Genomic DNA, 24,645 nt, shown 5'->3' on the forward strand with positions numbered 1-24,645 from the left:
GCAATGTACAGTTGGTTCAAAGCCTCAGCAGTAGGCTAATGAAGTCCTGGGGTAAATAATCCTAGTTGAGTTTGCTTAAACTTTTAAAACAGAATGATCTTTTCATTCTTCTGAGATTCTGTCAGATACGGTACCCTGCAGACATCAAGATTTCTGGCAGCATCTTTAACTGATCCTGTTGTGTGGATGATGCGATCCTTACGATAACAAACCCACAACTTTCCACTTCCTCTAACGTTCTCTAACCTACTGGGAACAGAAGGAAGGATTATAAAAGGAAACATGGAGGACGTTAAAGACTTTAAACGTGATGCCGCTCCAGACAAGCAGGTCAAATGTCAACACACCCAAATGGTTTCAACTCAAAAAGGTTTGTTTACTCTGGATTAAGGTCTTTCCGTTACACCACAACAGGGCGGCCAACTGTAAACCATGTATTGGCTAGAATGAAGAGATTTAGGTCAACTCTTTGGTCTCATATACTGTCATTTTGCAAATGGAAAACTCTTCGTAACCTTTACAACGACATGCAAAATTACATATCTGTGGTTAATTAAAATAACAGAGCCAGTCAACTGGGTATTAATATAAACCGTTCAACACTTAGTAACAATCCTTTCAAGATATCAAATAACACCATGAAGCAACTCTATAAATACAGGTGTCCAGATGCTTTTCTCAGATGGGTCGTGAAAAACTACAAACCACTATGAGAAGCATTATTACTTCCACATGAACCAGCTGGAGTCTGATCAACCAGCCGGTAGGGTTGCTTTAGCGTGAACAGCCCTGCCTTCACCTTAAGCGAATCAGTGTTGTAAATTGGAGGGAATGTGAAACAGAATCCAACAGAAGAATGTATGCAATTCCACAAAAAAGCTTGTATTTTTCAGAGCGTGTCATATTGTGATATACTACCCACAAGAAACGTATGAGAGTATCACAGCAGTCCAAAAGGAATGGACTGGTTGTGTTATTTTGAGAGATGGACTCTGCAGTGCAGCAGATAAACTTTCAGCATTCACATCTGTGGATAACTGGAGTCAAGCTATTTTTAACTGAACTTCCACTGAGAGTTATATTTAAAAAATCACAAAATACTGGGAATAACCTAAAAGGCTCAGAAAAGCTGCGACAGCATTTGTGTCGGCCCTTTTGTTTGTCATTTCCTGTTACCTCACGAACTTCTGTGCAGCTTCATATTTCACAGCTGCTACTTTATATCTCACAATAGTGACTTTATTAATGATATCTGTATCTTTCTCACAATTGCAACTTTTTTTTACAATTGCAACTTTCTCACGATTGCAACCAAGTTTGCTAATTTTTCACAATTGTGACTTTATTTCTCAAAACTGGGTTTATTGCTCAATGCTCATATTTGGTTTCCCCCTCTCACATTCTTTTATTACATTCTATTTTTAACACTTTCAAATTTGCTTCATTTCTCAATTTCTCATATTTGTTTTCTCAAATTTTCTCATTTACCACATTTGCATCTTCATTTCTCACAGTTGCACTGCACATCTTTCCTCATGCCTGTGGTGAAGCTGTGGTCAATTCATCAGAAATCCATTTTAAAGAGCAACACCATAGTTCTAGTGTACTTATGTCTTTCTCTGCGCTCAGAATGGCCCATATAAGTCAATGGCATATTCCCGGAAGAGTAGATTGTGTAACACTATAATGTTGCCCTATAGGCAGCAGAGGGACAACATATCCAAAAGCTCTCATAAATAACCAATCTTCAATAGAGACTACACAGATAAAAAAAAAATTAAAAAAAAGAGCAAACACCTTATGGTGCATTTCACACATTGCATTAGGAAAGCCCATATAAAACAATAGGGTGTTAAACTTCAGTAGCACTGCTGGAAATTTAGGATATAGACACACGTTTTTTACAAAATACGAACAAATACTTATGTGCAAGTCACTACACGTTCATTATAAAATAAAATGAGCACACAAATAGAGAAGAAACACCTGCAAGCAAATGATTCATCAACCGAGACACACTGGATGCCAGTCTGAGCCTGATAATGTCCAAATCGGAGAAATTCACACTAACAATGAGTAATTCAGGACAACAGGGAGAATTATAACACTCCAGTCTGACCAAAACTATTCATGTTACATAACCCACAACTCAGGACTTTCATAAGAAACATCATCACATTGGAAAATGCTTAATGTTCAAAACATCTTACTCAGCATTTTCACACCTGTCAACTGTTTACCTGTGAACAGCCCTAACAAGGGACCAAAACTGGTCTCTTAGAGACTTTCCTGGAAAATCTATTCGGTAAATGTAAATGTGTCATAGACCATGTTGGACCAGCAACACATAACTTTAAAGCAGTCCTTCAGACAGATTTCCCAAAACTGAATGTTGTCAGATTAGCCAATGACTATATCAGATATAGTCAAATATCATGCTTTAGTGCTGTATTGCCGTTATCTATGAGATAAACTACAAACCAAACCCAGACAGCTGACGAGCAACTCCAAAGGCTGCAGTAAATTATTTACAACACTTCTGAAATCAACTTGACTAAGATGTAATCAAACACCCGATTGGAAATCCAATACAAACTTGCCATAATTTATTTAATTCATCACCGCGACATAAATATCGATCCTATTTATTAGTTTTAATATTTATGGCAACAGCGTATTCTGTCAACGCAGCGCGTGCCCAATATAGCGCATCACTTTAAGTTTCCAGCAGCTCGTGCGCTGACACGCGCTCAAATTAAGTGATAAGCAAACTTACTTTTTCCGCTGTAATGTGACTTTTGGCTTCAGCGACAGCCGCAGAATCTGTTTGACAGCGGTCGGTATTATCCGTATAGCGTATCTGAGCTCTAACTTGTGTCACACACTGAGATAAATGTTTGTATTTTATGACTCCATCCACCCGGCTGTTGATATCAGTCGCGCTCGCGACTCACTGGCTCTTTATGCGCTTTATAATTAGAGGCGGCGCTTCCCATGACGCCCAATGGGAAGTTCAGATATACTTGGAAGGCGAATCCCACGGTCTGTATTTTTCTTCATTCTCTGGACAAACTGTCTTGAAGGTTTGAGCTTAGGAAAGCTGTCATGTAAGAATGCTTAAAAAAAATAAAAAATGTGTTGTTAAATATGCTATGGGGGTGCATATGTCCATCCAAACGAATTATATCAATCTATTTTTAATTGTTTTTGATATTCTGCTACTGTACTACATAAAAAGTTGAGTCTTGATAAATATGATGAACGTGCATTTTGTCTTACCTACACCAGAGGAATGGCTATGCTGGCGCGAGCAGCAGGTTTAATCTCACACACTCTCACACACGCTCACACTCACGCACGCACGCACGCACACAGGTGTTTCACTAGAACAGGCAGTGAGTGAATGAGTGGTGAACGAGATGTTGTACTCTGTCGACATCTATTGGACTATTAAAGATTGTGCACACTTTATACACATTGAAAAGGCAGAGTTGGCAAAGCCCAGAGTGCAATGAGATTGTCACAAGACTATGGAACAAAAACAGACTAACTCATGACGAATCAAGAGGCCATTAAAATCTATTTGGACTGACAACACACAGCTGTCACTAATAAAAAAAAATCTAGCAATACAAATTCTATTTACATATGTCTATGAATATTATACATAATTATAAAATTATAGAATGTTATAAATAATTTTAAATACTGCCTGCTGTTTTTACAAGTAAAATAAGAATGATTATTATTATTATTATTATTATTATTATATAATTGCAAGTTAAGTTAATAATCTATATAGCCTATAGGCCTATACACTCACCAGGACAGCATGTATTTGATCAAAAATACAATAATACAATATTTTGAAATATTATTACAATCTAAAATAATATTTCTATTTCCGCAGCCATTACTCCAGCTTCAGTGTCACATGTTCCTTCAGAAATCATAAATGCTGATTTGGTGTTCAGTTATTCATTAATAATTATTCTTATTATTATCAATAATAAAAACTGTGGAAACTGTGATGCATTTTTTTCAGGATTCTTTGATGAACAGAAATAAAGTTAATTGAAGAGCATTTATTTGAAATAGCAAAATATATGTTACAAACGAATTCTGTAAAAATATTAAGAATAAAAATATTAATAAGAAGGAATAAATAAATGTTTCTTAACTTTTAAACTCTTAACTCTTAGTTTAAAAATATTTGTTCACACCAGGATCATGTGACACTGAAGACTGAGGTAATGGCTGCTGAACATTCAGCTTTTCATCACAGGAATAAATTACATTGTAAAATATATTAAAATAGAAATCTGTCGTTTGTGTCGAGGTAGCATACTTTTGTACGATTTATTTGTTACCCTCATTTTTGAAGGCCAGTGTGCTGTCTCTTTAATAATTGAGCCATCAGATGCAATAGTGGGAGCCAAAAACCTTTTCCGGGCTTTTTTTCCCTCACAAGTTTCCAAATAAACCACGTCCCAGGCACAGACAGCGTCTGTGATTCCCGCCAGGGGTGACTCGCCTAAGCTCAAAACGATGCTGAAATTTGTGATAATATCCCTTTCCGTGGGCTTTGTGGTGGGCAGCTCAGTCCACAGAGGGGGGCATCTGGACATGTCCGAGACCCTGGAGGAGCATGTGGCGCAGGGACAAACCACTTTAAACGAGATGTTCAAGGAAGTTGAAAAACTTATGGAGGACACGCAGCAAAAACTAGAGGAGGCTGTTCACCAGGTATGACTAGAGAAAAATTAAAATATGAATTTTGTTTTGTGCTATGGTCCTTTGCGCAGATTGTCGCTGACCGATTCGTGAACGAATTGTTCTTTTGAGTCGAATCTTTTCACTGAATCTTTTTTAAAACCGGTTCACAAAAGCGAACCGACTCAACAGATTCGTTTTAATAGCACATTTAGTGAAAAGTGCAAAATGTTTACAGATGTAGATTAAATTTAGTACCGTTTAATGTAAATGTCAGTATATTTGAACAACAACAAACGGAACTTAACACCGAATCGTTTTTAAACTGATTTTATTATATGACCTGGCTCAAAGAATCGATTCGCTAAAATGAATCACTACGTGATTAATCGCAAAATTGACTTCTGAATTAGCAATGTCAAATAAAAATTACAATCAAAACATACTAATATTAAGCCTTTTTGAATCAGATGGAGAACGAGTCTTCAAAATCGCTGTTACATGGACGCAACTTTCCTGCCAGTTTTCACAATGAAACTACAACAGAGATCAAGTTTGGAAATCGGACTGTCCAGCTGATAGAGAGAATCGACAAGGTATTTCTTATCTCTATTGATTCAGATTTTTATTTGCACTATATGACCATTAACAGAATTGCAATTGCGTTTCTATGCCTTAGTGTTTTTGTATATTGATTTGCCTTGTATAACTGGTTTTCCTCTAGGAGACGGATAATAAGACTGGAAAGACTCATTTTTCCAGAACTCTCATTCAGAACACTGAATGGTGGAATGAAGTAGATCATGTGAGTCTGTTTCTCAACTATCCTTAATATCTCCTATAACTTTAAGTTGTTGTAAACTATCTAATTTTAGAAAAGTGGTATGGATTGTTTCCAGTCGTATTAAACCGATATTAAACTCTCAATGCACAACCTGGTAAGTGAACGGTGTCCGGCTGCATTGGTCACTTTGGGCAGCTACTAACCCTCCAGTGAGTTTTCATTACCCATGCAACCTGAGGTTAGAGAGCAGAGGTTATTTATTAAAACCAACATGGATTTTCCACTTCACCAGTCATCAAACTATCCGCTGTTTGCCTGTAAAACAGCGGGACATCATTACAGAGACTTTTCTAAACATGCTGAATTCTTGTAAACCGTAGTTGAGGACAGATGGTCTGTATCAGTCCTCTTTCCACTTGTGTTGCACTGTTGCTGTGGTTACCACTAAAATATAAACTTTTATTTCTTATAAGGCTAAATAAAAATGTCCTCTAGCGGAATTAATCTTTTAAACGCTGGACCAAACAACATAAACATATTAGTTTTCAAGACTAAATGTGAGTTCTCTTAAATAGCAGTAACTCTGTTTGATTGCTTTTGATTTAAATAAATTATATCTATTCCAGAGTAAAACATATAAACATTACATATATGGTCCTTATACATTTCTATAACAATTTAACAGACGACAGTGTCAGAGGCTCGTTGGCCAGGCAGTCTTCTGGCATCATGGCAGTAATATATGGTGAAATTAGTACAGCTGGAAAGAATGCATGGAAAGTGGTGCACTGGGAATGTGTGGTGGAGAGTTTGTGCCAGCAGCCATGTTGCCAAGAGGCAGCACTTAGTGGTTTACTCTCGTTTTGCACAGTGGCAAATCTGAGCGCAGAGTTAAAAGATAAGCAATATATGTGAGGGATGATAATATAAAGCCAGTCATTATTGCAAAATATATCCCAGATATGAACAATCAATGTATTATTCCATGTATTACCATATAAAATCAATTAATAAATAAAAATATTTATGTGAAGTATTTGTGTGTGTGTGTAGCATATGTAAAAATATTATTTTATTATATTTTATCTTTTTATTTGGTTTTATATATGTGTGTGTATGTAGCATATGTAAAATATTACTTATATTTTAGCATTTATTTGGTTTTCTTTTAGTTTGAAATATATTAATTATTATTAAATAAATATCTAATTATTTAAAGATATAAAGTAATTGTGAATTATATACAGCAGTGGTTCTCAAACCTCTCCATGAAGTACCCCCAGCACTGCACATATGGTATGTCTCCCTATATCTGACACACACTTCAGGTCTTTCAGTCTCCACTAATGAGCTGATGAGTTGATATACACTGATATACAGAATACACACGTTTTAATTCATTATTTTTTAATTACAATGTTGAATTATTTGTAATTATTAATTATAATTACATTATTTGATGATTAATAATAATGCATTTTTATTCATTTTAAAAAATGAATTCGGATCTGACATGCATCATATTTTCTCTCAACTCTTTTTACCATTTCTGACACTATTCAGGTCTTAAAGGAACACTCCACTTTTTTTGGAAATAGGCTCATTTTACAACTCCCCTTGAGTTAAACAGTTGAGTTTTACTGTTTTTGAATCCATTCAGCCGATCTCCGGGTCTGGCGGTAGCACTTTTAGCTTAGCTTAGCTTAGCATAGATCATTGAATCAGATTAGACCATTAGCATCTCGCTCAAAAATGACCAAAGAGTTTCGATAATTTTCCTATTTAAAGCTTGACTCTTCTGTAGTTACATCGTGTACTAAGACCGATGGAAAATGAAAAGGTACGATTTTCTAGGCCGATATGGCTAGGAACTATACTCTCATTCCAGCGTAATAATCAAGGAACTTTGCTGCCGTACAATGGGTGCAGCAGGCGCAGTGATGTTACACAGCGCCTGAAAGTAGTCCCCAGCTATATCACAACTAGTTCCCTAGTTGACCACGACATTGCATGCACGTAGTTTATTTCGCACGTTGATATGAAATGATACAGGCTACAGCGCACACCGGCACCTTTGTGCTAGCAGTTGAGCACGCGCTGCCAGCACAGCAGCGTTCCCGCACTCATTTGACTCGCGCCTGGTGCTGGAGTGAAGTGGAGAGCGCACCTGAAATGTTTCCCATTTGATGTGGTTGTAAAGACATTCTGCGACTGAATAAATGCATTTCTTGTCTAGAGAAAAAGTGACAGAAACAGCAGTTGTGAATGGGGTGGCCAACCCTAGCTCTGCCCCTGCGCTCATCTGTCCCTCCCGAACCTATAACAAAAGTGTCCCTCGCGGGTCAAAATGACCCAAAGGCCTTCAACGTTACACTTTTATTTTTAGTCCTGAATTTGAATTTTTTATTTTATTTTATTCTAATTATTTATGTAGGTTTTGTTATTATTTTTAGTGATTTTTATATATTTTTTCTTAAATTCTGGATTTTTTAAATGAAAATTAGCATATTTGCATACATTATTTCACAATAAAAAAAAAAACAATTTCTACTTTAAACATTATCCATCAGGAACTTGGTCACTGAGAGGCCATCTGGCTGGGAAAAATGACAAAAAACTGCATTTATAGTTTCAGCCACTAGATGGGCATATCGATCCCTATGGAGATTCTCAACTGAGCTCTAAAAGTGAAATCTTGAAAACTACACCAACTTGAGGCTTCATTTAGCTTTCAGATATATATAAAAACATTTTAAAAACAATATTTTGTAAAAAAAAAAATTTATCCTGTATTTTAATCCAAACACATGCATATCCATACATTTTCATAAATATGTAATAAATACAAAAGTTAAAATTAAAAATATAAAAATTATATAAAATCATTGTTCGTCACCTCATCAGTTAAATTTAACTGTGTTTGGTCAAAAAAAAAAGATATTCATTTCCCAGCAGAAACATTATTTATGTTATAATGTATGTCTATGGGAGTGTGTACCATGTGTGTGTTTGTGTGTGTGCCTGTGTTTGTGTGTTCCTGTGTGTATGGGTATGTGAGTTTTTTACAACCGTAAATTCCATTGATTCCTATGGCCAGGTCAAATTCCTATGGCCGGCTTACATTTAAAAAAATAATAATTATTACACCACATAAAATCATCGAATCGACGAATTTTTGTGTGTTCCTGGTGCAAGTGTGACAAAAGTCTCGGATCATAACGATCAACGCTCGATTTAAAAAAAAAATCTTTGAAAATCAGTTTCAGGTTTAAATTTTATGATTAAGAATAAAAAAACTATTAATTAAATTTAATCAAATCAAATTGCAATTTAATAAAAAAAAAATAAATTAAATGTGTATGTATGTATGTATATATAATATTAAATGCTTTAATCATTTAAATTATTACTTTAAATTATACATGTTTAAAAATGCATATGCCTTCGCAAATATATTTAATTATTAATTTACTTTGGTTTTATGTAATTAATAAAAATTTCATGTTCGTATTTTCTACAAATTTCCATTTTGTATTCTGTCTTCCAGAAGAACTTGGACCTGAACCTCCAGTTCTTCAAGAAAGTTGTTTTTGTACGTGAGGAATTGATGAGAGGTTTTTTCATGTGACTCACTCATATTAGTCTAGACTCCAGACGCTGTAACTCTGGGGGAAGGGTACGGCTTTGGCTTTGATGTTGACTGCTAAGTGGTAGTTCGCTGTTCCAGCTCTCACAGGATTTCTGCACCTCCACTTCTGTAAATGTGGAATTAATTTTGACATGATGACGTCATCAGGCATTAACAAAGGACGCCTGTTTTTCCGTATTCAACCACAGGCCAGTTTGAGACTATTGTCTATTCTTCATCCAGTTTGTTTGTAAATATTTTCAGCACAGTGTAAATGTTCAAATGATTACAAAATTTCCATCATATTGAGTTCCAGTGTTTCTAACAAAGTACAAGCACACAAACGATCCACTCATAGCGGGAAGTGTAGCTGAGGCGGATGTTCCAGACAACACAAATGTGGTTTTCAGTTAATGGTAGGTGGGCGTTTCTTTGGGTCCCCAACTGAATTTCAAAACACCTCGTTGGAATTTCCTGACCTAAAGTCCAGAACATTACTTACTATTACAATATACTTTTTCTTTGAGGAACCTACAGCATTGTCTCTAAACTATATTTAAAGGACAATGCTGTAGGTTGCTCAAAGAAAAAGTTCCCCCAAAATAGAAAAAAAGGAAAACACTATCATCATGTACTCATGTCGTTCCAAACCTTGAAGACTGACTTTCTTCTGTGAATGTGCACACTGCTCTTTTCCATACAGTGAAAGTGAATGTGACCAAAAGATGGGCTCTAGTACTGCCTGCCACTGTCAGGAAATCTGAAGTTGTCTTTTGGGAAATGATCACTGTCATTACATGGAGTTACGATGTCGTATCCTGAACCAGCAGAGTTTATTGTATCAATAGGGGTCCTTGGGATGCTTGCTCAACTGTAACTGTAATAACAGTGTTTCTGTAATATATAATGTCAGTTTCATTCTTGTTCACTCAGGAGTGTATGATTGACGAGGACTGTGGGGACAGCAGCTTCTGCCTGTATGAGATCATCACCTCCAAATGTGTCCCGTGCCAGACAACTAATATGGTCTGTGCTCTGTTCTGTCTGTCTGTCTGTCTATCTATCGCTCTGTCTGTCTGTCTGTCTGTCTGTCTACCTATCTATCTATCTATCTATCTATCTATCTATCTATCTATCTATCTATCTATCTATCTATCTATCTATCTATCTATCTATCTATCTATCTATCTATCTATCTATCTATCTATCTGTCGTTCTGTCTGTCTATCTATTGTTCTGGGGAAGTCGTGGCCTGTGGGGGGAGTGAATGACCTCCACCCTCAATACCATGACTGAGGTGAGACCCTTGAGCAAGGCACCGAACCCCCAACTGCACCCCGGGCACCGCAGCACTGCTCCGGGTGTGTGTTCACTTCTCACTGCTGTGTGTGTGCACTCGGATGGGTTAAATGCAGAGCACAAATTCCAAGTATGGAACACCATACTTGGCCACACGTCACGTTCTTTCCTTCCTTTCCTTGTCTATCTATTTATCGTTCTATCATTTTATCTATTGTTATATCTATCTGTCTGTTATAACGTTTGAACGTTAAATTATGGTATTAAAGTATTCTAAATACACATTACATATATACTGTACATTTGTTTATATATTGAATATATATATAGAAAATATAAATATTTTAGTTTACATCTAGAATTTATATTTTATATATTATTGAAATGTTTTTTATATATTATATAACATAAAAGTTATTATATATATATATATATATAGTTTAAATATTGTGTAAAAATGTATTGAATTGTTTAATAATCCAAAAACACTGCATGTATTATTTATGTTATATACCCTATAATATATATATATTTCTTTCCTTTTTTGCTAAATTCCTGTTCTTCTTCTTGAATTGACAGGAGTGCACCAAGGACGTGGAGTGTTGTGGAGATCAGCTGTGTGTGTGGGGTGTTTGCGCTCAGAACAGAACCAAAGGACAGTCAGGAACCATCTGCCAGTACCAGAGTGACTGCAGTCCTCAACACTGCTGCGCCTTTCACAAAGGTTCTGTACTTTTTATTTAGATTATCATAGTTTTACATTTGTAACAATTTAGATTTTTATAATAGATTTTCATGTTTTAAGATTTAAAGTCTGAGATGATGGTAAAGCTAAAACTATATATAAAAAAATGCATTTTAAAAGTAGCAAAAATAAGTAAAGGCATAAGTAAAAGTTAAATTAAAAGTTTTAATAAAATCAACACTTGGGACATAAAAGTGCCTGTATAAACAACCATATTAGATATCAATAATCAGCTAGTTATATAGTAAAACATCTGAAAAATACCCTGTTGCACTGGGCCTCAAAAGATTTCCCTTCAAACTAAATAATAGTTTCCTTGAATTTGGAATTGCACTCCTTGCTCACTCAGTTCACAGCATTCCTCAATTTTCTTACCATTGCCAAATATGCTTTAATGACACACACGATACAAACCAACAACATTTGCTGTGGTTTTGATACATCACTACACTTCATGAGGTCTGGAGTCCATCTCATCTTAATCTCCTTCTTTCTGATGTACCTTTCTCTGCAGTCTCTTTCTCATCCACCCTCCTCCATTTAATATTCCTGTTTTTTTTCTCTCCAGCCCTGCTTTTCCCCGTGTGCCGCCCCAAGCCACAGGAAGGCCAGGGCTGCCACAGTCACCCCAATCAACTGATGGATCTGTTACTGTGGGACGAGGAGGGGCCACAGGAGCACTGTCCCTGTGCTACAGGCCTGCACTGCCAGCCTCTCAAGTGAGACGATTTCATCATTCCTCACATGTGTCTAGCTGATGTGTTACACAGCTAGGGAGGTCTGCCAAGACAATACTGAATTTTACATAAACGTCTATGCTTTTTATAATTATAATTTAGCCAGCCAATCAAATTGCAAAATGGTAAGAAAAAGCTCTTGATATTTTAGTGTGCACCATGAACCAAATGGCTTGTGGGCACTATGAAATTTATATATATATATATATACACACACACATATTATGCATTTCTTCACATACATATACAATTATATGTAAATTTTGTATATAAATGTACATTTAGTAGAGGCCGTTTTTCAGAGAACAAATCAATTCTACATACATGATATATTTAAATGTATATTTAATAGTTTTTTTAATTCAGAGAACAAACACTCAAATGTATCTGTTGTTTTGTTACAGGAATAAATCAGTGTGTGTAGATGAGAGGAATGCTTCTGGTGAAGAAAATACAGACTGATCGTTCCCAGTGAAACTGAATTTTCATCGTTATTGGAATTTGTAATTTTGTCTTTATTTGTAACTTTTAAGTGCCTTCTTTCTCATCCTAGTTTATGGGAAGAGCTTTAATTTAATTTATAACTTTTTTTGGTGTAATTTGTATGCCACTACCGACAACAAATAGAATTATAATGTTTTTTAAAAAAGTATAATATTGATAATGACAAGATTCTGAATATATGGACATTGCTGGGCATTATATACCTTCCAAATAAATATGATTTCTGGACATTTTTGTCAAGAGTTTTGAGTTTATTGTTTTGAAAAGCAAATGTTTAAAAGCAAAAAATTTAATTTAAATGTAAATTGCTTGTTGAAATGTGGACAGCTGATGGCAGTGTTGAGTTGTGGTAGATATGGATGAGGCAAGACATTTACGGGCTTATTTTCACACACATATGAATCTGTGAGGGTAAATGTTTTACAGTCCAGCTCATTAACTATTATATAAGCTTTATCATAAAAAAAAAAAAAACTGACAGATTCTGTGTTGCTTAAGACAACATTTTACTACCTAATGCAGCAAGTTGCACTTACGATCTAGAAAACAATCACTGCCGATTATGACTCAAACTGAATAAGTTCAGTTTATTCTTTATTTCTTTTGGCTCACAAATGAAAGGCACCCACTGATTTGAACCCTCCACTGACATTTTAATGTGGCAATTATCATTCTCCAAAAAAAAAAAAACAGACGGCATAACATTTCAGGGAACAGTTCACATATTTCTTGATAGTTACAGGATATTTAACAAAAAAGTACATATAAGGCAGACAAAACAAAGAAAGGGAAACAATGTACATTTGTCCCATCAAGACCTGACTTCAGCTTGATCTTAAGGAAGAAAATGTTGATATTATCGTTATAAAATACTGTGGTACATGAAACAATAGGTGACCTGACACACAGACACACACAAAAGAAACCCAGTGAAGCTTAATTTTACCCATCACAGAAAACTACAAAGATATTTCAACTATTATAGGGGAAAAAGCGCTATTTATTTAGTATTTTACCCTATTTTGGGGTAAAAAATAAATAAAAATACTCAATGAGACCTTGAAAACACAAACTCGTTTTCAAAATCACTATTCCACTCAAACTCCCACATAAAAATATGGATTCTCATAGAAGCGCTAAAATGATTATTATTATTTTTTTGAATCAGTTCATCGTTAATAGAAAAGACAGAATAGTTTATCTATAATCCACACAGTTAGTAACAATATCCATCAACTAGTGCTTCCTAGTATGATACTAGCTGTGCAAAGAGTTCGGCTTGTATGACAAACATAACTTGACAATGTGATCCGAAGCATGTGAGACCATAAAAGTAGCCTATACACGGTGCATTTACAACTCTTCATTTCACTTGTCATTATGCGTCATAATCACTTCCTATTTATTTCAAACATGAAAAATACTTGGTAGCAGACAATGTTAAATTACAGTGCTTTATCTAAATAGAACGATTTAGAAAACATACATCCATTAGCTCTTTCACAGACAGTTCACTAAATAATTTGGGTGGAAAAAAGGAAGGAAAAACACTAAAATGAACCAAATGAACATTCACCCTCCTCTGATATGGACTCGATCGAAGCGCTAAAGAACGCAAAGATGCTAAATTAGCATACATCTTATGTCAATTTTGAAAGCCAACATATCCTCAGACAACTTTACGCAAAAGATAACATGTTTTTATGTACAAAAGCTCATTACCTGAACACTAAGTTATGGCAAGAGACAATCATCGCGCTTTATTTATAAAACACGAGCGGAACGAATCTGTAAATCGTCAACTGCTTTATGAACCGTCAACGCAAACCCATCTGCTCATGTTTATTAATAAGCCTCATAATTCATAAAAGGCAACAGGTTTAAGCAGGTGAACAAACTGAGGCTTGCTTTTACTAGCATTTCTGAGCAAAACTAACACGTTTATTAATATCAGAGAAATTTTGACAAAGCGGTTGATTGCTTTCACAAAAATATGTGATGACATTTTGGTATTGACTGAAGAAAAGATTGTGAAGACAAACATAAGGCCTGGAATCAGACACTCAAGACGCTTATTATTTGGTGACATGTCAATCACTTTCATCTCGACCATGGTGAGAGGTATCGGAAAGGAAGTAAGGCAAAAGACATGAATCGAACAAAGACATGATGAAGGTAATTTTGGAATTGTAGGCACAGAGCTGAGACAAAAGCCATCTCTCTTTTTTGTTTTCCTCTTTGTGCTTCGTGATTACAGTTGGAAAGGGGCCAATGCCACCAACAAGAATGAACAGGTATGAAAACCATAATAATCAAGAGTCGCGTTCAGGAGGTGGAACAGGTAAAGTAAGTGCACAAATGCGCTCGGCACGAACACAGTCGCTCTCATTGTGCTGAGAGAGCTTCATAGACCTCGAGCCCTGAAAATTCATGCTTTCTACATAGCAGTTGAGTGCACTTGCACCCTGTGATGTTGAGGGCGCATTTGTGCAGGAAGGGAGGATAGCAGACATTACGCCTGTACGCTTGACCCTTAGAGTCTGGAGTATCGCAAAGCAGAAGTGTGTGCATAGCCGTCGGGAGAGAGTGGTGGGAAAGGACAGTTGGGGTGGATTCAGTATCTCATGGTGCTGGAGGCTCTGAAATAGGAGAGGAACTTGAAGCACAAGCTGACGACGAAGTACCAGATGTTTCTGGCCATCTGCGAACGGGCGATGAAAATGCGCCAGATTAAGACTACCAAGATGGTGTTGAAAGTGTAGCGAATGTTCCGCAGCCTACAGGAAAAGAAAAATGGACAAATTAAGAAAAAGTTGTTACAAAAGAACAATTTAAAATATAAATGCTGTTCTTCTGAATTTTCCATTTAAAGTGACCCAATTATGGGTTATGAAAGGTTAATATTTTGGTTTTGGGAGTCCCTAACAACAGGTTGACATGCATGCAAGGTCAAAAAACACTGTAATTTTCTTATAATATACTTTTATTTTTACCTTATTTGCTCAACGATTCATTTTTCTAAACCGCTCCTTTGCGTGAAGCTAATCTGCGGTGACTGGTCTGATTGGTCGATATCATTTAAAGGAACACTCCACTTTTTTTGGAAATAGGTTTGTTTTACAACTCCCCTTGAGTTAAACAGTTGAGTTTTACTGTTTTTGAATCCATTCAGCCGATCTCCGGGTCTGGCGGTAGCACTTTTATCTTAGCTTAGTATAGATGATTGAATCGGATTAGACCATTAGCATTTGGTCATCAAATGAGTTTTGGTAATTTTCCTATTTAAAGCTTGACTCTCCTGTAGTTACATTGTGTACTAAGACCGACGGAAAATGAAAAGTTACGATTTTCTAGACCGATATGGCTAGGAACTATACTCTCAATCTGGCGTAATAATCAAAGAACTTTGCTGCCGTACCGTGGGTGCAGCAGGCGCAGTGATATTACGCAGCGCCTGAAAGTAGCCCTCAGCTAGGTAAATAGTTATGATCTAAATCCAATTAAATAAACAACTATGTTAAATTTCAGGACCTAAATATGTAAGTCCTGGAAATACAAGGCATTAAAATGCAAGCACTGTTAATTGCAATGCATCTTTTTTTTTCGATTTGTGGAATTTAGCATGCTTTATGTTTCAAAAACTATTGTCATTATTCTGCTTCCATATTTGTGGTCTCTCGCATTTTGAAGATCTTATAAGATTTTAAAAATCTTTTAGTGTGTACCCAGCATTAGTGAACTGAACATGTCCCCTCCCGGTCACAGACTCGCAGTAAATGCTTCGTTCGACTTTTCGGAGATCATCTACTCTTCCCTGAGAATGACCTCTGACCTACTTTCTGTAGGATCTGAATTTCTGCGCTTTGAATTTTAAATATTGAATTTGATGTTCTGAATTTCTTCATCTTGAAAACTTGAAGCTGTATTTTTAAAAACTGGATATTTGCGGTCAAAAATTCAGAACAAATAATCCGCTGTCTGAAAATACATGTCTATTAAAAAACTGCCACTAAAAAATTCAATTGTGTTAAATTTCAAATGTTCAATATTCAAGTTATAAAAAAATCTAATTCAGAACTATGTTAAATGCCACATAATATTCAGTTTTGTTGAATGACACTTGTCAATAATTCAAATTTACACAATTCAAATAGTTGTGTCATATTATAAGCTCCATAACGGTGCAGCAACTACCATATTAGTGTGAATGTCCCCAGTCTAGTTTTAGGCTTGGAATCAGACACTCAAGACGCTTATTATTTGGTGTCTGAATGTCCCCAGTCTAGTTTAATAGTTATCCCGAAGGTAACCTACAAAACTTCAATACTTACTTGTTCAAGTGTTTGCGTGCTGCTGGGAGTCCTGACAACTCTTCATTGAGAACATACTTCTTAGTGCCCATGCAGTAATTCTCCATGTATTCTGCCCAGTGCAACTGCCTGACATCAATGTTAAATGCCTGAGCAAGAAAAACATTCATTGAGTTCAAGCATTGATAAAAGTCAGAGCTATGAGCCACTTGAATGAATTGTTCATTGACAACACGCTTTAAGTGACATGATTCAGAATCACATATGCGACTCATTTAACTGTGCCAACAGCAGACTGTGAGTGTATTAATATACATAAACACACACACACCTTCTTGTCCTCAGACCCCATCTGGTTCATGAGCATGGTAACGTTGTCTGTGTTCCACACCCACGAGTGGCTTGTGAAGTACTCCAGCACCATCATGGCCTTGTGCAACCGAGTGATAGTCTTCATCATCCTGCGTCGCCACGGAAACAATGCAGGGAGCGAGCGGGAGAAAAGGAGAGAAATTTGAGGGGATGAGCTTTGATGGGGGCTGGAAGTGTAGTTTGTGGCTTTTTTTCCTCTCGTTTAATCCTCAAAAGGTTAAGCGGTTTAATAAAAGCAGATGGTGACTGAGACTACGACAGTAGTTCGAAGAAACCACAGCTTGTAAATGACTTAATGTTTATGTAAATGACTTAATGTGTGAAGCCCATTTCTGCCTCATAGTAAAACAAAAGTGATATATAGCTTAAAATATTAAATATTCACAATGTTTATCACCTATCAATTATGAGAAATATAGTTGCAATTGCAAGATATTAATTTGCACTGTGAGACAGTCATAAATACAATAAATTATTTGTTTTTTTCTTTTACTTGGAGGAAAAAAACTGGCTTCCACTGGTTAGTTTTCCCAAATAAAGCAAAATATTTTGCTTTGATTTAGTAAAAAACAGTTAAATAAAACAAAATAAAACAAATGAAATTAAAAATAAAGAAAGAGTAAATTAAACAAAACAAAATAAAATGAAACAAATTGAAAAACAAAGCAAAAAAAAACAAACAAGTAAAATAAAACAAACAAAATAAAAATGAAAAATAGAATAAAATAAAAACAAATTAAACAATAAAGCAAAAATAAATAAGAAAAGTAAAAAAATAAATTAAAAAAAAAACGCAAACAAAACACTCAGTTAGTGAAAACTAATACTCCTCCAACCCATTCATCCTGTAGTGTATTTGATACAGGTTAGATCCCACGGCAGCACTTTTGAACCACAAACCTTTGGCAAACATGACTGTGGATTCCCATGATTTGGCTGAACACTGATCACACTGTTAAAACCTTGCAGGAGCTTGTAGGGCACCTGGGCGCATTTGTGTACTTAAGATTCTTGATTCTTTCTGTGTGATGCTATGAGTACCTCTATAAACTCTACCAGACGCACTGGTATGCCAAACTTCAGGCTTTATCTGACAAAGCACTGTTGAAGTTGAATGCAAATGTCCAGAAACGCCCAGTTTCCCCATCAAGATCTCTTATGGGTTGGATAGGGAATGAATGCATGCACTGTATTAGAACACCTCCTTTTAAAATTCAAATTCAAAACATTCGAATGGTGTTAAAACCAATCAATTATACAAACACTTGCACCTTAAACCAGACGCATATCAGCAATACACAACAAATTCACTGAACCTGCATGAGCAGAAAGTAACGATGAACTGAAAGACCTCAGATTTAAGGTGCATAACCAGTCGTTTCATCTCCAGGTACCAAACACATCTACTCCCTGCAATTAAAAGCGTTTTTGCATGATTGGATAATTGTCACGTATGCATCCAGTGCTTCCCTTTTAAATTATTATTATTTTTTTTTTAATTAGAAGGATGCAACCTTTTAATTTCTATCTTGGTGGGTTAAACCAAAGGCTTTTAAACAATTTTAATGCCAAGGACCACCTTTTTAAGATATGCAGGCAGCTGTATATTTTATGAGTAAAGAAGCGTCTACATTGGTGTGAGAAAAATAATAGTACAAACACTGAGACGAATTATAAATTAATAAATAAATAATGTTTTTTTAAATATATATATATATATATATATATATATATATATATATATATATATATATATATATATATATATATATATATATATATATATATATATATATATATATATATATATATATATATCATCAATGATACAAATACAAATGATTAGAATAGTCTTATGAAATTATGTATTATGTTGTATTATGTTAACAGCAAATATTTTTCTATCCACTATTAGAGGAAAGTTACGAAAGAAGATTAGGGCCAAGCAATAATAATAATAAAAACGAATCGAGATTAAAGTCAATATAAATTTTTTTTTTTTTTTAAATCTCGAGATTAAAGTCATTAGAATGTGAGAATAAACTGGGGAAATTTCAAGAAAAAAAAAAAGTCAAAATAAAATTGTGAATAAAATCATTACATTTCGAGAATAAAGTCAAAGAGAATAAATGTGTTGTTTCGAGGGGAAAAAAAAGCATGTTTGATTTAGAGTACAAAAGTTGAAATAAAATGCTGAGAATAAACGTAGACTTTGAGAATAAACTCATTTTGAGAAAAAAAATGTGAAAATAAAATGCTGAGAATAAGCACTCGTGTCTTGTTCATTATCTCATTGGACAGTGTTAAACTGCATCTGCAGTGGCATAGGTCGCAGAGAGTTATGCTCATGGACATTTTTCTTGAAATTTAACATCCTTCAGGGCTGTCAAAATGGCTGAAAAACTAAATTCAAATTTTGTACTTAAATATTATCAAAATAAAAGGCATAATTTCAGTCAGGTGGAAAGAGATTGTGAGACGTGAGTGCAACGGTGATAGATGTCCCTCTAGAAAATGTGATGTGTGAACGGCTTGGTTTCAGTTTTGACGTAAACAACATCATCTCCGCATTGGTGTTCTCTTTTTCCGCAATATTTTGAATGAACCACGTAGCATTGCCACATCCAGTGGGTTCAACTGGATAGGCAAAAAAGCATTAAATGCAATGACACCTACATCATCATCGCATCTTGTCCCTGATAAGGCTGCCTGACGCACACCTAAAATTTGTGGATTTTTATTTTAAATTCAACGAATAATTTGAAATTCAAAATCTTTTTTCTTGAAATGTAATGATTTTATTCTAAACATTTTATTTCAAAAAATTTTCTTGAAATTTAACGAGTTTAATCTCGCATGATAATGACTTTTTTGATTTTTTATTATTGCTTGGCCCTAATCCTCTTCTATAGAAAGTTCTATAAACAGTATAAATATTTTAATCTGAATAATCAATCTTTTATTCAGAATTTAATTCTTAATAGTCTTTAGAAAACAGATTCAAAATCTGAAAAAAATGAGCAATGTCAAATTAAAACACATTGCCAATAAAACACATTGCTGTATATTTCACTTTTGCGGGGAAAAACTAATTAAATTATGTACAATTACAATAAATTTCTAAATTATTATAAAATGTATAAACAATTTTTTAATTTAGTATATAGTCCCAGACCCAAGTTAAAACAATTCTTAAGAGAAGAGAGTTTGGTACCTGGCCCCATTATTTATGAGTGCTGTTCTCTGATCAGTTTGACGTTTTGATGGAAAATGTTAGTGCACACAGTCCGTATTTGATCTGAGCTGAGCACTCTGACCTGCTTAGTGAGTAAAGCCTGTTAACCAAACTATCATTCCCAACGTCCACTATGTTTTCATGTGCTACAAGAGCAGACCAAAAGACCTCTCTTGAAGACTTAATGGCATGGCTCAGAAGAAAAAAACTAAATATGGTATTATGGTATGGATCCATCTCCTTTCCCACAAAAAAAGCGTGCAGGACTATATGCACTATAGCCCAGCAGCAGCGTTTGTCCGATGCCATGAAGTCCAGCAGATAGCCAGGCTGGGTGGTTCCTGTGCGGTTCCTTCCCAGCCGGCCTGTCGCCATGCCACACCACGCACCCAACACCCAGTGCTGGAGGTGAGGGAGAGGAGGAGGGAGGACAAAAGGGTGGAGAAGCGGGTACTGAAGGCCTTACCGGGGCTTCTGACCCGTCAACATGAGAAACCCGTCATACAGCAGGGCAGGAAGGGTGTGACTCACTGTGGTCCAGTACTGATTGGTAAAAGGGTTGGATCGCAGGTTAACATTGGGGCGTCTGAAAGCCTGTTCTAAGGGGTTGGTCTTGAACGTCATGTTTATGCAGTACTCTGTGGAGAGGAATACAGGCATACAACATACAAGAACATTTTAAACACAGAGCTACACAACACACATGGATAAGCACACACACACACACACACACGTGGACGGGAAGCTTGCAGAACCCAGTCTCCGAGTGGGTTATGCATCCTTGCCCAAGACACGGAGATTGACACGTGATGACTAGACCGAGCGTGGAGGAGGAAGCGGGGGAGGAGGAAAGGGGCGAAGCAGTCGGATTTACCTGGGCTCTCTTCCTGACATCCTGAGGAAGAGATCATATAGGAATGCTGGCGCCTTGTGGCTTACAGCAATCCAGTACTGATTGATAAGGTGATTGGTTGTGAGATTTACATTTGGCCGCCTGAAGGCCTGCTCGAGGGGGTTCCTCTTGAAAGTGGATATAACATGGTACTCTAAGAGACAAAAAGGGGTTCAACAGTAAACGGCACAGCTGTGCATGACTTGGTTCAGGGTTAAAAAGCTCAATTTTGATCATTTCTTCCATCCATAAGTATTGGGGTCATTTAATTGGCATTATCCAAATATTAAGATCTTTTTCAAAGTATCATATTGTAAAATTCAGGGCTCAACAATAAAGATGGTGAGAGTATTTCGGACCAGTTAACAGAACTGTAATTTATTTTAAATTAAATGCAATATACTAAAACAAATGAATAAATATATATAATATAAATAAATAAAATATTTTAAACTGAATACTGATCTGTTATACATTCAAAGAAAAGCCTTTGGCTTGAGTTGCAGAAGACATGGGATAAGATTAGTGTTGAAGTTCTCAGGAAATATATTGACACTATGCCAGAGAGATGTGCTGCTGTAATTGCTGCAAAAGGTGTACAAACCAAATATCAAAGTTAAGTGGATAAAAACTGTACGACTGATATTTGTTTTGTTCAGAGCAACCATCTGGAAGTTTCATGAACGTTATGAAGTGAAATCATGTTTTGGAAGTAAAAAAGGTAAATATTTTCAGATCTGTCAGGTGTTCTAATAATTTTGGCCAGCACTGTATGTGTGTATGTATATATGTATTCATGTATGTATGTACAGTGTTGGGGAAAAGTTACTTTTAAAAGTAATGCATTACAATATTGCTTTACTCCCTAAAAAAGTAACCAATTATGTTACTTAGCTACTTTTTATGGAAAGTAACGTGTTACATTACTTTTGCGTTACTTTTTAAATATGAGCAAGGCTTGATTGTTTTTAATACAAGAAGCTCTAATTATAGCAAATGTAAAAGCCCTTTCACACCAAAACGTGTAATGAATAAACCTCAGGCTTAAGGAAAAGTAAATTCACGTCTGTAAAGTAGAATGCAGGAGAAGAAGGTTCAACACTCTTCAGCAATAAAAAAAACAAATGAAGCACAATTGTTGTTTGCTTATTAGTATGGTTGAACTGGATCATCAGAGGTCAGCAGCAAAGACATTGATTAATAAAATGGGATTAAATACATTTGTGTTATTTAACATATTTAATTGCAGGTTTGCGTCATATTCTGAGTTTGCATTTCACTGTTTTAATTCATTTTGATAAATACTTAATCTTTTTTTTTTGAAAAAGTAACTCAGATATTTTCTTGTAAATTAAAAAATAATGCATTACTTTACTAGTTACTTGAAAAAAGTAGTATTATTACGTAACCCCAACACTGTGTATACCTCTATCTCACTCTCTCTTTCTCTATATATATATATTTTTTTTATGTATCTGTGTGTGTGTGTGTGTATACACACACACACAAATACATTAAAAATAAAAGCCAACTGCAACACAATGCTGATTATAACCAAATATTGATTTGTATCTTAACTAATTAACTATGGGTGAAATAGTTTCAGTAGAACATGTAAACAGTAAGACTCAGTACACACTTGTACTGTGGTTCATCTAATATCTCTGATATAAATATATCCAGTCTGACTGAATTCCAGTCACTCATCATAGTCATAAGTCAAACCTGTTTTAAGAGTTCACTAAAGTCATGTTTGTTGTCATAACAGTAACAACCGTAGCAAAGGCATTGAGACATATTCTCACAAACACTTCATTAAAAGGGAGTTGGTCACTCAACTTAAATCACAGACCTTAAGAATTTCTCACTAAAACGTTTTACAGCAAAGACAAAATTGCTCTGTTGGCTGTGGAGTCAAGACATTTGCAAATATTATTAAAAGATGAATATGAGACAAAACTACAGAATGTCACATTTTATTATGAGCTGTTTCAACACATAGATGTTTTACCAAATAAAAAGAACAGCACTTTTAGAGTTCATCCCACTCATTGATGTGAGCATAAGTATTGGGACAGTTCAACATAAGGCAGATATAAAAGATTAAAAGCTATTGTTTATTTGCATATCCCTTGCGCACAATCACAGCAGTGAGTCTGTGACCCATAGTCTCCAGCTGGTGAAATTCATGTTCAGTCGGATTTAAATCTGGAGATTGACTTGGGCAATCTAAGACTTTCCAAAACTCTTCTGGTTCACCTTTGTGCTTTTTTTGCAAACTCTAATCTTGCCTTTCTATTTCTGGTGCTGGTCAGAGGTTTGCATCTTGCTGTGCAGCATCTGTAATTCTGTGTCAAAGTCTCCTGAGGACAGTAGATTGTCAGAGCATCACCCCAGCTTTCTGGAAGTTGTTGGTGATTTTACAGACACGTCTTTTAGGCTTAATTTTCACAGCTTTTATGATTTGTTTGTCATCAACTACTGTTGTTTTCTCAGCCGATCAGGTCGTTGTTGGTTGCTGGTGTCGCTGGTGGTTTTCAAACTCTTGATTTCTCCATGCCCTTTATTTTTGCTAGAGCTCTAATTGACTTCGTCTTTTCTTTTAGCATCCAAATTGCTTGCTTTTCTCTCAAAGTCAGCTCCCTCGTCTTCATCCTGGTTTGTGTGTGTCGTCATCGAATGCAAGATTCAGAATGCAGAAGTAATGGATATAACTGATACGACACATTCCCTGCTTTTAATATCTGAAGAATTAATGCAACAGGACACAGCTGATCACTTAGAAAGATCTGTGAGACATCTGTTCCAATACTTATGCTTACATCAGATAGAGGGATGAAACTCTAAAAGAAACAGCTCATAATAAAATGTGACATTCTGTAGTTTTGTCTCATATTCATGTTTTAATCATATTTGCAAATGTCTTGACTCCACAGCCAACAGAGCAATTTTGTCTTTACTGTTCCAATACTTTTGAGGGGCACTGTATAAATATATATATATATAAAATTAATACAATTGGTGTGTGCAATGCAAGATGTGAAAATTGTGATGTGAAAAAAAAAGTAAAAAAAATTAGATCAGATCCGTATAAGCAGTTAAAAAAGTAACTGTCTGAAATGACACATCCAAGTACTTACAAGACCATTGCACCCCTATATTTAATTAATATAGATTAAATTTAAACTAAGATACTAGTAATATAAGAAATAAAAAAATATATAATTATATATATTATACAACATGACTGACCTAATTATGTTGTAAAACCATAAAATTCAATAAAATATAATTCTGTCCACTACATAAAAAAAAAAAAACCTTTTTTGAGCAATGAAAATGTATAACTCACTGATTAATTTGATTAAATTAAGTGTTTAGTATTATAAAATAATATAATATATATCAAGGACATAGAATTACTTT

At 35.3% G+C, this 24,645-nt stretch overlaps 3 protein-coding genes across 9 annotated transcripts in view; 1 reads left to right on the plus strand and 2 right to left on the minus strand.

The window, feature by feature from the left end:
- Window positions 1-2,955, minus strand: part of LOC306868406 (F-actin-monooxygenase mical2b-like) — a 49,445-nt gene extending 46,490 nt beyond the window's left edge. For 2 of the 5 annotated variants that reach the window (XM_079414538.1, XM_079414536.1), the window contains exon 1: window positions 2,777-2,955. The gene's annotated coding sequence lies outside the window, so the exon portion shown is untranslated. The remainder of the gene's footprint in view (window positions 1-2,776) is intronic. The other 3 variants (XM_079414537.1, XM_079414539.1, XM_079414540.1) reach the window with 2 other exon arrangements.
- A 1,260-nt stretch (window positions 2,956-4,215) lies between these two features.
- LOC306868425 (dickkopf-related protein 3-like) lies at window positions 4,216-13,026 on the plus strand. Of its 2 annotated transcripts, XM_079414579.1 has the most exons (8): window positions 4,216-4,746; window positions 5,184-5,309; window positions 5,438-5,518; window positions 9,045-9,089; window positions 10,059-10,151; window positions 11,004-11,148; window positions 11,738-11,888; window positions 12,311-13,026. In XM_079414579.1, exons 1-8 carry the CDS (start codon window positions 4,549-4,551, stop codon window positions 12,366-12,368), a joined length of 897 nt encoding a protein of 298 aa, XP_079270705.1. In that variant the 5' UTR covers window positions 4,216-4,548; the 3' UTR covers window positions 12,369-13,026. The 2 variants fall into 2 exon arrangements, with proteins under 2 accessions (XP_079270705.1, XP_079270706.1); XM_079414580.1 differs by lacking the exon at window positions 9,045-9,089.
- The window catches only part of LOC306868424 (fatty acyl-CoA reductase 1-like), a 29,954-nt gene continuing 17,954 nt past the window's right edge, over window positions 12,646-24,645 (minus strand). Inside the window, exons 9-12 of one of the 2 annotated variants that reach the window (XM_079414577.1) lie at window positions 21,202-21,373; window positions 17,052-17,181; window positions 16,742-16,869; window positions 12,646-15,187 (exon numbers count right to left, since the gene is read on the minus strand). In XM_079414577.1, coding sequence (XP_079270703.1) covers window positions 15,025-15,187; window positions 16,742-16,869; window positions 17,052-17,181; window positions 21,202-21,373 — 593 coding nt within the window. In that variant the 3' untranslated portion in view covers window positions 12,646-15,024. Of the gene's footprint in view, window positions 15,188-16,741; window positions 16,870-17,051; window positions 17,182-20,793; window positions 20,966-21,201; window positions 21,374-24,645 lie in introns of both variants that reach the window. The other variant, XM_079414578.1, reaches the window with a different exon arrangement.

This window comes from Barbus barbus, assembly GCF_936440315.1.
Source record: "Barbus barbus genome assembly, chromosome: 50".
Taxonomy (NCBI): Eukaryota; Metazoa; Chordata; class Actinopteri; order Cypriniformes; family Cyprinidae; genus Barbus; species Barbus barbus.

Excerpts from the sequence above, each read along its gene's own strand:
- LOC306868425 (XM_079414579.1), top strand. The coding sequence starts at position 4,549 with ATGCTGAAATTTGTGATAATATCCCTTTCCGTGGGCTTTGTGGTGGGC. Across the intron at positions 11,149-11,737 it reads CTGCTGCGCCTTTCACAAAG|CCCTGCTTTTCCCCGTGTGC; the intron begins GTTCTGTACTTT and ends TTTTCTCTCCAG. Across the intron at positions 11,889-12,310 it reads CTGCACTGCCAGCCTCTCAA|GAATAAATCAGTGTGTGTAG; the intron begins GTGAGACGATTT and ends GTTTTGTTACAG.